The sequence below is a fragment of the Myxine glutinosa genome, unplaced genomic scaffold (genome assembly GCF_964187855.1).
Source record: "Myxine glutinosa unplaced genomic scaffold, kmMyxGlut1.1 SCAFFOLD_479, whole genome shotgun sequence".
NCBI classification, from domain to species: Eukaryota; Metazoa; Chordata; class Myxini; order Myxiniformes; family Myxinidae; genus Myxine; species Myxine glutinosa.
In genome coordinates, this window is record NW_027616576.1 from 104497 (window position 1) to 119414 (window position 14918).

The 14918-nt window shown below is 44.1% G+C and overlaps 1 protein-coding gene and 2 pseudogenes across 1 annotated transcript in view; 1 reads left to right on the forward strand and 2 right to left on the reverse strand.

Annotated features, from left to right (window-relative positions):
* Positions 1-14918, forward strand: part of LOC144888992 (uncharacterized) — a 39966-nt gene that overhangs the window by 9854 nt on the left and 15194 nt on the right. The window contains exons 6-7 of the mRNA XM_078768795.1: positions 5974-6068; positions 12657-12745. Coding sequence (XP_078624921.1) covers positions 5974-6068; positions 12657-12745 — 184 coding nt within the window. The remainder of the gene's footprint in view (positions 1-5973; positions 6069-12656; positions 12746-14918) is intronic.
* Positions 985-1815, reverse strand: LOC137434392 (uncharacterized; annotated as a pseudogene).
* LOC144888995 (uncharacterized) lies at positions 3127-4143 on the reverse strand (annotated as a pseudogene).

Genomic DNA, 14918 nt, shown 5'->3' on the forward strand with positions numbered 1-14918 from the left:
AAGTTGATTAAACATTCTTTATTCAAGAAGAAGAAGAATTGTCATACCAGATACCGATACCACGGGGTGGGACTAAACATTTACGGAGAGAGAATTGGGGTCTCCTTCTCACTCTGAATCCACTCCCACAGATATGCTACCCAGACAGAAACCATACTTGGGGTACCCTTAGGCAACATGCAAACTTTGAGTATTTTTTTTAGTTTTTGAAGACTATATATAACGAGAGCAATGTGACTGCGTCACCAATATGCCTCCAAGTAGTTCCACAATGGGTAGATGCCCTCGTTCACTGTCCTAAAAATGAAAAAGTTTGATTTAAATCCCTTCAGCTGTTTTCAAGTATCACATTTTCACCAGCCATGACAGGTTTCACATCGATCAGTGAAGCAGTTTCAGAGAAGGATTTAAAAAAAATATTGGCTTCAAGCTAATATGGCTGCCACGCCACGTTTTTCTATCCAAGATGCTGCCAAACCACGTGACCTACGAAATCGGCATTTTCAAACTATATGCAACAATGGTGATAGGTGATATTTATAAAATTTCGCATCGATAGGGTAAGCGATTTCAGAGATATAATTATTTAATATTTTCCTTCAATCCAATATGGCTGCCACACCATGTGACCAATGATGTTTTCTTGATTATCCTTTAATCGCAATGCCTAGTCAATGACACACGTAAAAGTTTGAGTCAATTGTTTTGGTGGTTCGGGAGATGTTGTTTTTTTTAAAGGTTTTAGGTTAAATCCAATATGGCTGCCAAACCATGTGACCTATGATGTCACAAATTTAATATTTCAATAAAAATGGGTCATAGATATTGCACATGCAATTTCAGATTTAATAATAATAATACACTTATTTTGTATAGCGCTTTTCAAGAAACCCAAAGACGCTTTAACATGGTACATAAAACAAAGACAAAAGAGACAAAAATACATAATTAAAAAACCAAACAGAAAGGAAGGAGAAGAGACGATCAGGGGTTGAATGCAGTGTTGAACAGGTGGGTCTTGAGTGATGATTTGAATGTGGTGAGTGAGGAGGAGTCTCTGATGGTTTGAGGTAGTGAGTTCCAGAGTGTGGGAACAGCGATGGAGAAGGCCCTGTCCCCCCAGGATCTGAGTTTGGTCCGGATGGGGGGGGGACAGGAGGTTGGCAGCAGCAGAGTGGAGGGTGCGTGTGGGAGTGTGTCTGGGGAGGAGGTCAGTCAGGTAGGATGGGGCCAGGTTATGAAGGGCTTTGTATGTCAGAAGGAGGATTTTGTACTGGATTCTCTGGGAGATGGGGAGCCAGTGGAGCTTGTGAAGGACGGGGGTGATGTGGTCCCGGGCCCGGGAGTGGGTGAGTAGACGGGCAGCGGAGTTCTGAATGTATTGAAGTTTATTGATGATATTTGAGGGTGAACCATAGAGGAGGCTGTTGCAGTAGTCCAGACGGGAAGTGATGAAGGCGTGGATGAGGGTTTCTGCAGCTCTGGAGGAGAGGGATGGACGGAGACGGGCGATGTTTTTCAGATGAAAGAAGGCTGTCTTGGTGATCTGTTTAGTGTGTTTGTCGAAGGAGAGGGTTTGGTCAAAGATGATGCCAAGATTCTGGATGTGAGGGGAGGTGGTACTGGGATACCGTCGATGTTGAGGGTGAATTTGTGGGTGGATTTGGTGAGCGTTTTTGGTCCAATAATGATTATTTCGGATTTATCACAGTTTAGTTTGAGGAAGTTGATTTGAAGCCAGTATTTTATTTCAGTGATGCAGTTTGTCAGGATAGAGTGGGTAAAAAATAAAATATAATCACCTTTAGAGGCCATTTTTCCCCGCAAAGCGGGGGTTGGCCTTTTTGGGCACCGTGGTTGTTGTTGTTTTTTTGGTCCCCTTTTTGAAGCAATGTTTTACGGCCGGATGCCCTTCCTGCCGCCAACCCTTTTTGTCGCCTTTTTACGACAAGCAGGGAATTACCAGTGAACTGGTACTCAATTTGCCGACCTCGGAAGGATGACAGGCTGAGTCAACCCCCCTGGCGTTAATTCAGCGATCGACCGGGATTCAAACCCAGGATCCTAGGATCCTAAGCTGGCACCCTAGCCGCTAGCCCAACACCAGGTCTCAGAGTGGGTGACGGTGGAAATTGACTTGGCAGAAATGAAAAGCTGGATGTCATCGGCAAAGCAGTGGAATTGGAGACCATGACGACAGATTAAGTGACCAAGGGGGAACAGGTACAGGATGAAGAGGAGGGGACCGAGAACTGAACCTTGGGGGACACCTTGGGGGAGGGGAGCGGTGGGGGATTTGCAGTTATTGATGGAGATGAACTGGTGCCTGTCGGAGAGGTATGATTTGATCCAAGAAAGGGCAGTGCCAGTGATGTTAAAGGTGGTTTCAAGTCGGGTAAGGAGGCTGATGCGATTGATGGTGTCAAAGGCAGCGCTGAGGTCGAGAAGGATGAGCATGTTGAGGTTACCGGCGTCGGAGGAGAGAAGAAGATCGTTGGTGATTTTGAGGAGTGCAGTTTCCATACTGTGGTTGAGGCAGAATCCGGATTGGAATGTTTCATACAGGTTATTGGCAGAGAGGTGATGTTTGAGTTGAGTGGCTACAGCGCGTTCCAAAACTTTTGACAGAAAGGGTCGGTTGGAGATGGGTCTGAAGTTATTTGGGGTGTCAGGATTGAGTCCAGGTTTTTTCAGAATGGGGTGACAGCAGCGATTTTGAGGGATGGTGGGACGATGCCAGTAGACAGGGAGGAGTTTATCATTGCAGTGATAAGTGGAGAGAGAGCAGGAAGGCAAGCCTTAACAAAGCTGGAGGGGATGGGGTCCAGAGTGCAGGTGGCAGTTTTCATTCCTGTGAGGAGTTCAGAGAGGTCAGTAGGGGAGACTGGGGAAAACTGAGATAGGGGTTGGCAGGATAAAGGGGGGGCAGATGGTTAGAGGGGGAACAGGTGCGGTGGTGGTTAAGCTGCTGTAGATGTTGTCTATCTTGCTTTGGAAGAATGAAAGGAAAGAAATGCAGTTGTCGACTGTGAATGACTGGGTGGTGGTATCCAGGGGGCTGAGGAGTTTGTTTATTGTGGAGAAGAGTGCTTTTGGGTTTCCAGAGCCAGAGTGGATTATTTGAGATTAGTAGGTGGAGCGGGCGTGGGAAAGGGCATCTTTGTAATGCTGCAGGTGGTCTTTGTAGGCTTCGGAGTGGATTGTGAGACCTGTTTTATTACGGAGTCTTTCCAGTTGGCGGGCACGGGTTTTCATCAGGCGGAGTTCAGGGGTAAACCAGGGAGCAGAATGGGTGAAGGAATCTGTTTTGGTTTTTATAGGCGCAAGCTGGTCAAGGCAGGAGGAGAGAGTGTGGTTGTAGTAGTCAGTGAGGTCAGAGGGGCTGTGCAAATCAACGAAGGGAGAGGTGGACAGTTTTTCGGAGAGGGAAGATGAGAATGAGGTAGGTGAAAGAGAGTTTAGCTTACGAAAGTTGATTATGCGTTTTTGCCTTAGTGCTGGGGTGGGAATGTTGATGGTCATAGTGATGGCTAAGTGATCGGAGAGAGTGAGGTCAGAGCCAGAGAGATGGTGTAGATGTAGTCCAATAGAACAGACAAGGTCCAGAATGTGACCACGGTTATGGGTGGGAAAGTTGACATGTTGAGTGAGGTTAAAGCAATTAAGAATATCAATGAAGTCAGCGGTTATTGCGGAATCAGTGGAGTCCATGTGGATATTGAAATCACCGAGGAGGAGGGTTGAGGGGGAGAAGGAACAGAGCTGGGTCAGAAAGTAAGAGAAGTCAGACAGGAATGATGGGTGTGGTTTGGGAGGGCGGTAGACAACTGCCATGACTGACTGTGTGTGACCAGAAAGTTTAAAAGCCAGGTGTTCAAATGATGGAGCAGATGAGATGGAGACGGGGCTGGTCTTGATGTCCTGTCAGTGTATTACAGCAATTCCACCACCTCGGCCCTCCGAGCGTGGTTTGTTGATGTATGAGTAACCATTGGGTGTAGTGAGGTTGAGTGAGAGGTAGTCCAGAGGTTGTTGCCAGGTTTCAGTCAGACAGAGAAAGTCCAGTTTATTGTCCAGAATGAAGTCGTTTAGGATGTGGCTTTTATTGTTGAGGCACCGGGTATTGAACAGAGTAAGCTTCATATTGCTTTGTATGGTGTGGATGGACTCGGGTGATTTTGCCAGGGCTTGCAGACAGGGGGCGCGTTCGTGTATGTTGTTGTGATGACGTAGTCGACGGGTGAGAGTGCGCTCAGCTGACCAGAGTGAGGGGATGGAGTGACCTGCCTGGGAATATACAAACTTGCGACCGGAGCCTCTATGGATGTATCTGGGTCGTCGTAGGAGTCCGTGGTTTTTGATGACAGAGATGCATGGCGGAGTGGAGTGGTTGTTGAGTTGAAGAAGCCTAGCGGTGGAGTACCTCAGAGCCATGCCAGGTAGGAGTGAAGGGGCACAGAGCCCGGAGAGGTCCTCTCACAGATCACAGATCACAGATAAGGATAAGGAATTCAATTAATTATATTCTTTATAGGATAAGGAATTCAATTAAAACATTTTTGGCTGGGATACCACTTCACCAATGATGACATCATTATCATGCTTTTGTTCTCCATTGGGAGTACTTGACAATGTGCCAGGTTTCAAATTTTTCCATTCAGCGGTTTCTGGGAAATAATTTTTTAATTACTTGCGTTTAATCGAGGATGGCTGCCATACCACGTCACCTATGACGTCACAATTATCATAAAAAACATTCTGCATGGGTGCCACTCCTACCCTCAAAGTTTCGTCTCAATCGGGCACGTGGTTGCTGAGAAAAACAAGGTTTAGCCCGTACGGATGGATGGACGGACAACCCGAAAACATAATGCCTCCGGCCACCTTCAAGGGCAGAGGCATTAAAAAAACTATTTTCCCAAAACAAGGCTGAAAGCCACTACATGGAAAGAGCTACAAGGAAAAAGAAAAGGAAAAACTGGCAAAACCTTCATCTAGTCCTGAAACGAGGAAACGTCTTCACAGGACCACTGTGCAGGAGGGGGTATCTAGGCCAGTGGAAAAATTAATTTTCCTACACCCATTGGGTGTATTTCAAAAGACCCCATATCCGTACTGGAAGGCTGGTGGCTACTGAAGGGAGCTCATCGACCCTTTCTCAGGTGTTGTTTTTAGTCCTTGCAGGGTGTCACAGTCACCCTTCCCGCTAGCAAAGCCCTCAGGTACTCAATGACTTGCATCCTTCCAGGCAGACACTTTCCCATTCACAGCCACTCTTGGGTTCCTATCACTCCTCCAGTTAGTTCTTAGTATAAACTTCTTAAAGTTTAGATGCAGTACATGCATTACACTTTCCTCGTGCATCCAATCTTGAACTTTCAAAGTCAGCGCTCACTAATGTGGAGGATTGCTGGAAGTGAGCACTGTATTTGAAATTTGCATTTTGATTAAATGTTGGGCTGTTTCGACTCCCCATTAAAGCACTTCCTTCTTTGAGATGCAGATAGATCTTCTTTAGTACAATGCACGTGGCTGTGGAAAGCATCATTTGCAGGCAGGTTCAACGTACATCCGAAGTAAGGCACACATTGACGAATCATCCTTTCTGTGAATTACCAGGATGGCAGCATATTGCTGACCCGGGATTCTATCCCAGGCTACACAGCTCAGAGGTGAGTGTAGGAGCTTGCGACACGAAGGGGAAAGAAAAAAGTGTGGTTAAAAATATATATTTGGTGATCTTCACCCCCTCTTTACACGTGACATTTCTTGGCTTCATTGTCAACTGTATTTGAAGATGCTTGGTGGGGTAGCACAGTGTAGTTAGTGGTGGTGTTTGCTGTCTGAATGTAGAAAACACAAATACCTGATGCAGTCTGATTTTTCACCTGCCTGACTGCATTTTTATTCTCACATTTTCTTATTTGTGACATTTATTTAACGACAGCTTTACAAAATCTTTCTTTTCTGCAGGAATGCTGAGCTTAAAGTGATAAATGAATCTGTTGAGGAAGAGTATGCTGAACCCCAAGTAACAAATGTATCTGCTGGGGAAAAGCTGCGAACTGGTGAGTTTTGAGAAATAATCTTTTCACAAAATATATTATCGTCTCATTTACAAGTACAACAAGAGTGACCTGAAAATGTTTGTTGTTGATTTGTTTCTTTTTCAATTTGCTGGTGGTGCCTGCTTGTTCCTCATGACAGTGATACAAACAACTTCCTCTCATCACAGTAATCTTTCCCGTGAATGCTCCAGACTTTTTGTTTTGATCCTCCAGGAACGCCATGGCGGTGTTTTAGTAGCTCCACTCGGTCACAGGTGTAACTTTAGTGCAGAGGCATCCGATGTGTAATATTTGGCCAAGCTGAGCATCACCTCAAGCAATACAAAACAATACTGATTGGTGATATTGATGGAAGAGGAGGAAGACAAGGATTAAAATGGACAGACAAGATGATGGAATAGATGAGGAAGTTAAAGATACAGCTGCTGAATAAACATTTGAATGGTGTTCCGTAAGAGGCAATCTCTGGATTGTAGACGGTACCAGATGATGGTGAGAGAGCAAATTAATTTAAAATGAAAATATAAAACGGCATGATCACTGAGGTGGAGGAAACGCTCAAAGGAAGCAAGTAATAGGTTTGGGTTGGGAAGGGTTAATGCGGTTCAGAAAGATCATGGTCAGGAGGATGGATGACGTGAGATGGTGGTTAAACTGGGTGTCCCGTCTGCCAGCATGAGGTGGTGAGTGTTAAAGATCACATAGTGTCCTTCACAAAGAGGAGGGAGCTATCACTGGCACCTTGGGCGAATTCCAAATTCCTCTCATCACCAGCTGAGGACACTGCATCAACGGTACATCTGCCTTCTTAGCCAATGATGCTTGGTACTCCACAGTCTTGTTTGTGCTAAATAGAACATGGAAAAAGCCTGCTTTGTCTGATTCGAAAATATAAATCCCATTAACATCCTTCCACAAACATAAATTTGCCTTCTTTGTTGTTGTCCAACACCGTTTCAGATGCATATTTGTGTGTTTTTTCCACCATTATTCCTTTATCCTTTTCCTGGAGAGAATCCACCATTTATAAATTACTAGGGCATGCCCGTACGTGGGTGCAATGCCCGTACGTGGGTACGTGGGTACGTGGGTGCGAGTACGGTGACAATCCCCCCCCCTCTATTTACATGAAATGGTTTGGTCCATGAAATGTTTTGGTCCATTCGCAACGCCAAAGCGAACGGCGAACGCTTTACATGAAATGGTTTGGTCCATGAAATGTTTTGGTCCATTCGCAACGCCAAAGCGAACGGCGAACGGCTTGCGAGTACAGTGACAATCCCCCCCCTCTATTTACATGAAATGGTTTTAATTAGTTTTAAAACATAGTTTAACGCCAACATAGCGGCAACATAGTTTGCCAACGTGAAATAAATGAATACGCTCTCAAATGTGCCGTCCGAGGCAGAGTGTGTTCGCCACGTTCGGCACACGCGATAACTCGCTGCTCTCTGATTGGTTGAATCGTTTTTTGGACATAGCTCGGTAAGTACTTGTCCGATTAATATGAAACCTTGAAAAGGCACATCCTCGGGTCCCCAGCAATATACCTGGCAAGTTTAAAGTATATCGGACCCGTGGTTGTCGAGAAACAGCGGTCACAGACATACATACAGACATACAAACATACAAACATACACACAGAGATTACCGGAATTATAGATAGACTAGGGCATGCCCGTACGTGGGTGCCCGTTCCTTGCCAAAAAAAAAAAAAAACGCTACCCGTACGCTCTACCCCGCCCGTACGCCCATAAACAAAAAAAACAACGCTCTTCGCTTCCGCCCTTCGCTCTGGGAGAAATAATGCGCATAAGAAATCGAGAAATTATTATTTTCTCCGGAAGAAATCGAATTACGAACCGTAATGGCGCACGCGCTCGGCTCGGCTCGCAACAACGCGTTCTGTGATTGGCTGCCGGAAGTGAAGTCTTCACTGTCCGGAAGTTCGCATGTCGCAGTTACGATTATTCGCAAATTAGTTTTAATTAGTTTTAAAACATAGTTTAACGCCAACATAGTTTGCCAACGTGAAATAAATGAATACGCTCTCAAAAGTGCCGTCCGAGGCAGAGTCTGTTCGCCACGTTCGGCACACGTGATAGCTCGCTGCTCTCTGATTGGTTGAATCGTTTTTTGGACATAGCTCGGTAACTACTTGTCCGATTAATATGAAACCTTGAAAAGGCACATCCTCGGGTCCCCAGCAATATACCTGGCAAGTTTAAAGTATATCGGACCCGTGGTTGTCGAGAAACAGCGGTCACAGACATACATACAGACATACAAACATACATACACACAGAGATTACCGGAATTATAGATAGATACTGTGTCCAACAGGGCTGTACACAACAACAACAACAACAAACAACAGGCATTTTAAGGCCATTTTCCCTGCAAGAGCGGGGGTTAGCTTTGCGGTCCCCATGACAATCTTCTCCATTTTGCCCTATTTTCTGCATCTCTCCCTGTTAACCCCCTCACCCGCATTTCTTCTTCAACCCTCTTTAGCCAAGTCTTTCTCGGTCTTCCCTGTCCTCCATTTCCTTCTACATTCATTTCCATCACTCTTCTCAACCAGTCACTTTCATCCTTCCTCAACACATGACCAAACCATCTCAAACTGTTTCTCTTCACAGCATCCATCACAGGCTCTATTCCCATCATCCTTCGCAATTCATCATTTGTCTTCCTCTCTCTCAACGATATTCCACACATCCACCGAACCATTCGCATTTCCACCCTTTCCAGCCTTGGTTGCTGCTCTATGTTCATTACCCATGTCTCGCTCCCATAAATCATAACACTTCTCACACATGCAGCATACACCTTTCCCTTCATCTTCAACGACACTCCCCTCCTCGTCAGCACGCCACTCAGTTCCCGAAACTTCTTCCATGCACATCTCACTCTCGCAACCGTTGCCGAGTCTGATCCACCTTCTCCATTCAGCATGTCTCCGAGGTAGCAAAATGTTTTCACACCTTCCAGCTTCACGCCATCTCCAAGATCCAACTCAACATTTCCTCCATCTGCAGCTCCCTCTGTGCACACCTTACACTTGAATGTAGCTGCCACACTGGTTAATGACCCTCTCAAACCACTACATTTTTGATGAACCCACTCAGCGCACATTGTACATTGAATGGAATTCACTCCGACACCCTTCCTGCACATAGCACACGGCCACTTCCCAGTTCTTTCTACCTCACCACATGCTTTACCACTTGCCATCACCTTCGTTTTTCTGATATTCACCTTCAGACCTTTTGTCTCCATACATTCCTTCCACTTGTTCATCTTCTCCTTCAGTCCATCCATACATTCTGCAATCAACACCAGATCATCTGTATACAACAACTCCCACGGTAAACCCTCCTTTACGTTCCGAGCCAGCACCTCCATCACAGCTACAAGGCTGTACAACCACCGTTTAGAGGCCATTTTTCCCCGCAAAGCGGGGGTTGGCCTTTTCGGGGACCGTGGTAGTTGTTGTTTTTTGGTCCCCTTTTTGAAGCAATGTTTTACGGCCGGATGCCCTTCCTGACGCCAACCCTTTTTGCCGCCTTCAACGACAAACAGGGAATTACCAGTGAACTGGTACTCAATTAGCCGACCTCGGAAGGATGACAGGCTGAGTCAACCCGCCTGGCATTAATTCGGCGATCGACCGAGATTCGAACCCAGGATCCTAGGATCCTAAGCCGGCACCCTAGCCGCTAGCCCAACACCAGGGCTAGGCCCAACACCAGCTACAAGGCTGTACAGATGTAGTAAATTTACCTCTGAACTGTGCAGTCTGCTTTGCTTCTCAAACTGATCGTGCACTTTCGAATAAAGAGCTAGTCTTGCACGTGAGGCCCTGTGTCGGACTGTTGTACACCGCACCTTTCCTATGCCATCTCCAGGCGCTGCATAACCTCATTTCCGGGCACCGAAGGGGGCTCGGTAATGACGCCCGCTAAAAGGGAGTACTCCGTTTTCACTCTGGTTGTTTGTTTTCTTGCTTTCTTGTTTGTTTGTTTGTTTGTTTGTCTGGGCGATATCTCAGCCATCCTTTAAGCTGGGAAGCTGAAATTTCAGCACAATAGTGAGCAAGTACTTTGTCAAAAACGGTATTTTTTGTTTTTTGATTAATCAATCAATTGATGAGTTATTTAATTATTAGCGATTAATTGGCACTCTTATACATTTACTTTCTCTTCTGACCATTATCTCAGGCACCTTTTGAGTTAGGAAGCTGAATTTGGACATGCCAAGGATCCTGGGTTTGAATCCTTGTTGATCGCTGAAGTAACACCAGGGGGGTTGAAGGCCTGTCACCCTTCCGAGGTCGGCAAATTGAGTACCAGGTCACTGGTAATTCCCTGTGTGTCGCAACAGGCGACTAACAGGGTTGGCGGCAGGAAGGGCATCCGGCCATAAAACATTGCTTCAAAAAGGGGGCCATGGTGCCCGAAGTGATTTGGCTGCAAAGGCTATTTTTGATTTATTGATTAATCAATTAATCGATTAATTATTTGATTAATGACTAATGTTTTAATTTTTTTTGATTTACAGATTCGGATGAAATGGTGGTGCTTTATATGTTCTATTGGCGAATTGATTAATTATTTATTTATTTTTTATTGTTCTTTATTTATTTTTCTTTATTAATTATTATTTATTTTCTTTCTCATCTGGCCAATATCTCAGGCACCTTTTGAGCTAGGAAGCTAATATTTGGACATGAGAGTGACCAGGTGATGTGGCCATAAAGGATATTTTTGATTTATTGATTAATCATTGAATCAATTAATTATTTATTGATTAATCAATTAATTATTAAAATTTTTATTAATGACTTTCATTAAATTTCTAAAAGATTCATCTTCGGATGAAGCAGTAGTGGTTTTGTTATGTTATTAGCCAATTGATTAAGAAAATATTTTATGATAATTGCACACCGCACCTTTCCTATGCCATCTCCAGGCGCTGCATAACGTCATTGCCGGGCACCGAAGGGGGCTCAGCAGTGACGCACGCTGAAAGGGAGTACTCAGTTTTCACTCTGGTTGTTTTCTTTCTTTGTTGTTTTCTTGTTTTCTTGTTTGTTTGTTTGTCCGGGCGATATCTCTGCCATCCTTTGAGCTCGGAAGCTGAAATTTCGGCACAATCGTGAGCAAGTCCTTTGTCAAAACTGTATTTTTTGTTTTTTGAATAATCAATTAATTGTGGAGTTTTTAAATTATTAGCGATGAATTAAGTACTTATTTAATTAATCAAATTTCCTTTCTCTTCTGACCATTAACTCAGGCGCATTTTGAGTTACGAAGCTGATATTTGGACATGCCAATGACTTGGTGATTTGGCTGCAAAGGCTATTTTTGATTTATTAATTAATCAATTGATCAATTAATCGACTAATTATTTAATTATTCGATTAATGACTTAGATTTTTTTTTTTTAAGTTACAGATTCTGATGAAATGGTGGTGGTTTATGTGTTCTCTGACCGAATTGATTAATAATTTAATTTTTTAATGATTATTATTTATTTATTTTCATTATTAATCATTTATTTATTTTCTTTCTCATTTGGCCAATATCTCAGGCACCTTTTGAGCTGGGAAGCTAATATTTGGACATGACAGTGACCAAGTGATGTGGCTATCAAGGATATTTTTGATTTATTGATTAATCATTTAATCGATGAATTATTTATTGATTTAATCAATTAATTATTTAATTTTTTATTAATGACTTATTTAATTAAATTTCTAAAAGATACATCTTTGGATGAAGCACGAGTGGTTTAGTTTTGCTATTCGCCAATTGATTAAGAAAATATTTTGTGATAATATTTTATTGATTTTAATTATACAATTAATCAATCAATTTATTGTACACCTCTCCCTTGCAATGCAGTCTCTATGAGCTGCACTGCGGTATTGCCGGGCGCCGGAGGCACCCCAGCAATGCCGCACCGTAGGATATTTAATTATTTGGCATGGGGGCGGTGTAGTTTGAATCTATCTGTACTTGTTTTTGGCTTTTTTGGTCCGACGAAGGGTTGATGCCAGAAATGTCAACTTCCCCTCGCTTCCAACTGTGGAAAGCATTGCTCGATCAATGTCCTTCCTGGTGATTCCATCCGTTCCAGTAAATCAAATGGTGCTTCACAGGTGGTGTGTTTGCTCACAAATGTGTGGTCCCTCTGAAGGAACTTGTGCTGGGTATTCTGTCTGGTCACATTAGTTTAGAGACATTAAACATCTCATGGTGTCTTTCATGACGAGTTGGCAAGTCAACGCCGGCACCCTGAGCAAATTACAAATTCCTGCCTTTACCCAATACAATCATGTCAGGCCTCGCCAACCAGTTCCTGAAAGACTTGGGTCAATTCTGCATGTTCTGAGCCCTTGACTTCTTAGGAAGGGATATGGTTTGTGAACATTTGGCTGGCAAAGAATAAGACAAAGACTCATTGATGAAATTGATGTCTCATTTCCACAATGTACACACATCTGAACACGGTGATATTCTCTCCATTGATCTTTTTCTGTCTCAATATCTGTTTTATGTTCATTTTGCCTCTTCTTTCCAGGATCTTCTCTCCGTCATGGTGAAGATGATAAGCGTACTTTCAGTTATAAGAATAGAGTACTTCCAGAGTTCGATGTGGGGCATGTCGTGGTAAGCAAGACATTCAATTACCTTTTTCCAGTAATTGCTCGGTTTGTGTCACGGATGCTTTCCTGAAATGTCCGACGATTATCAAAACGATTTAAATCAAAATAATTTTTATTCCTCCACCGACGAAGTCGCCAGAGACATTATGTTTTCAGGTTGTCCGTCCGGATGTCCTTCCGTCCATATGACCATACGTACGTCTGTGGATCCGTCCGTGATAGGATTTCGTTACTGCGTTAACTTAAGAAGGGTTGAAGGGATGTTAGTCAAACTTGGTGCAGGTATGTATAATGAGTTAAAAACGAACTGATTCGATTTTGGGGTCATGAGGTTAAAGGTCATCGGTCATGTTAGGTAAAAATCCTGTTACCGTGATAACATGTGAACCAGTGATGTGATTCTGACCATAGGTGGTCCAAGTGCGTATCGTTTGATACAAAGATGAACTTATTTGATTTTGGCATCAAGAGGTCAAAGGTCAAAGTCTGTGATAGGTGTCGAACTTGAGAACGACGAAAGCAATCTAATTCAAACTTGGCACAAGTATGTTTAATGATTTGAAGATTTATTGATTCGATTTTTGGGGCAAGAGGTCAAAGGTCAGAGGTCCCGTTAAGTAAAAAAAATCTGTCACTGTTCTAACTTGCGAATCGGTGATGGGATTTTGCCTAAACTTGATATAAGTATTGTCATGTGAATCCCTCAGGGTTAACACCAAGGACCGCGGATGGACCAAAATGGCTTTACTGGAGGCGACGATCAAACACGGATTTTACTTCTGTAGCGCGGGAAGAAGAAGGGAAGTGGAAGCTGCGGCAAAAGCGCTTACCTTCAGCGAACCGACGGCAGCTTCGATCCTGCAGGAAAATTAATGAACTCGAACAACGAATTAGAATGTACAAAAATAGAGATTTATTCACGGACCCGATACAATGAAACGTGACGGCAATCAAATAAACTAAATCCTATATTGGGATCCCACACACCAGAATCAACAACAGGACACAGGAATGAATGAAAGGAAAATAAGCATTATGGTGTGTATTTGTGAAATGTGGTGCATCTTAACTGTCCGTCTGTAGTCGTGTCGTATCCACCATGGCTCCAAGCTCCGGTGCGGAGAAACCCTCCGTCCGCCTTGCACGCTTCGCTAGGCCCAAGCCAACGCCCTCGCTCCAAACCCCTCGCCGTTCGCACACGAGGTCCCGCCCGTTCACAGCACCGAGCCTCGCTCCTGCACCACGCATATGGTGAACCAACGACCACCAGGACCTCTCAAGACCAAGGAGAAGCGCAAGAGCTTCAAGCACAGAGAGATATCGTGCAAGAGACAGAGCTAGAGCTGGAGTTGCTGAAAAATGTCCTGCAGCGCCCTTTTATAACCTGGGCGGTGACGTCAGCCTTGGCGCGCCACCAACCAGTGCCTTCCACCGAACCTTCTATCGCCTTCCCTCCAATCACACGTTCCCTGTGGCGTGGTCATAGCTCGTGTCACGCGATGTTGCTAGGCCTAGCTGGTGGTGTAGCTGACGGCGGCCACCCGGCGGTGCCCCGATCTGGCTTCTTCCAAAGTCGTTGTAAGGGAAGGGGATTTAATTACTGTGTGCGCTAAAGGGCCTATCTAAGTGTTTACGGGTGTGCGTTGCCATAAGGGACAAAGGTTTGACGACAGAGGGGACGACGAACAAAGGAATCTTTATCCATAATCCCTGCACTATATAGCACGCCCTGCTCCCTCGTAGTGGGGACATCAATACAGCTTATCCCGGCAAACCTGACTAACATAGAACTTATTACAGGTAGATTCCTTATCGCGACAGTCGAATACCTTCCTATACAGATCTACCTGGCTCCAGATATTCCTCTACCCCACCGACATAATAGTATGTATAATGATGCGAAGATGCACTGATTACATTTTTTCATCAAATGTGAGAAATGAGGTGATTTTGTGATTTTGGTAAGGTCATATGTCATGTCAGCTAAAAAGGTGATACTTGAGAACAGCTGAATGGATTTATATGAAACATGGCACAAGTACTGTATGTGTAATGATGTAATAATGTGGGCGTATTGGTCGATGTCACGACGTCGAAGTGTCGTTCTAGTTATCATTAGCATTACTAGGATAAGCTTGTGATGCGTTCTTAATGTTGCCACTTCACATATTGTATTT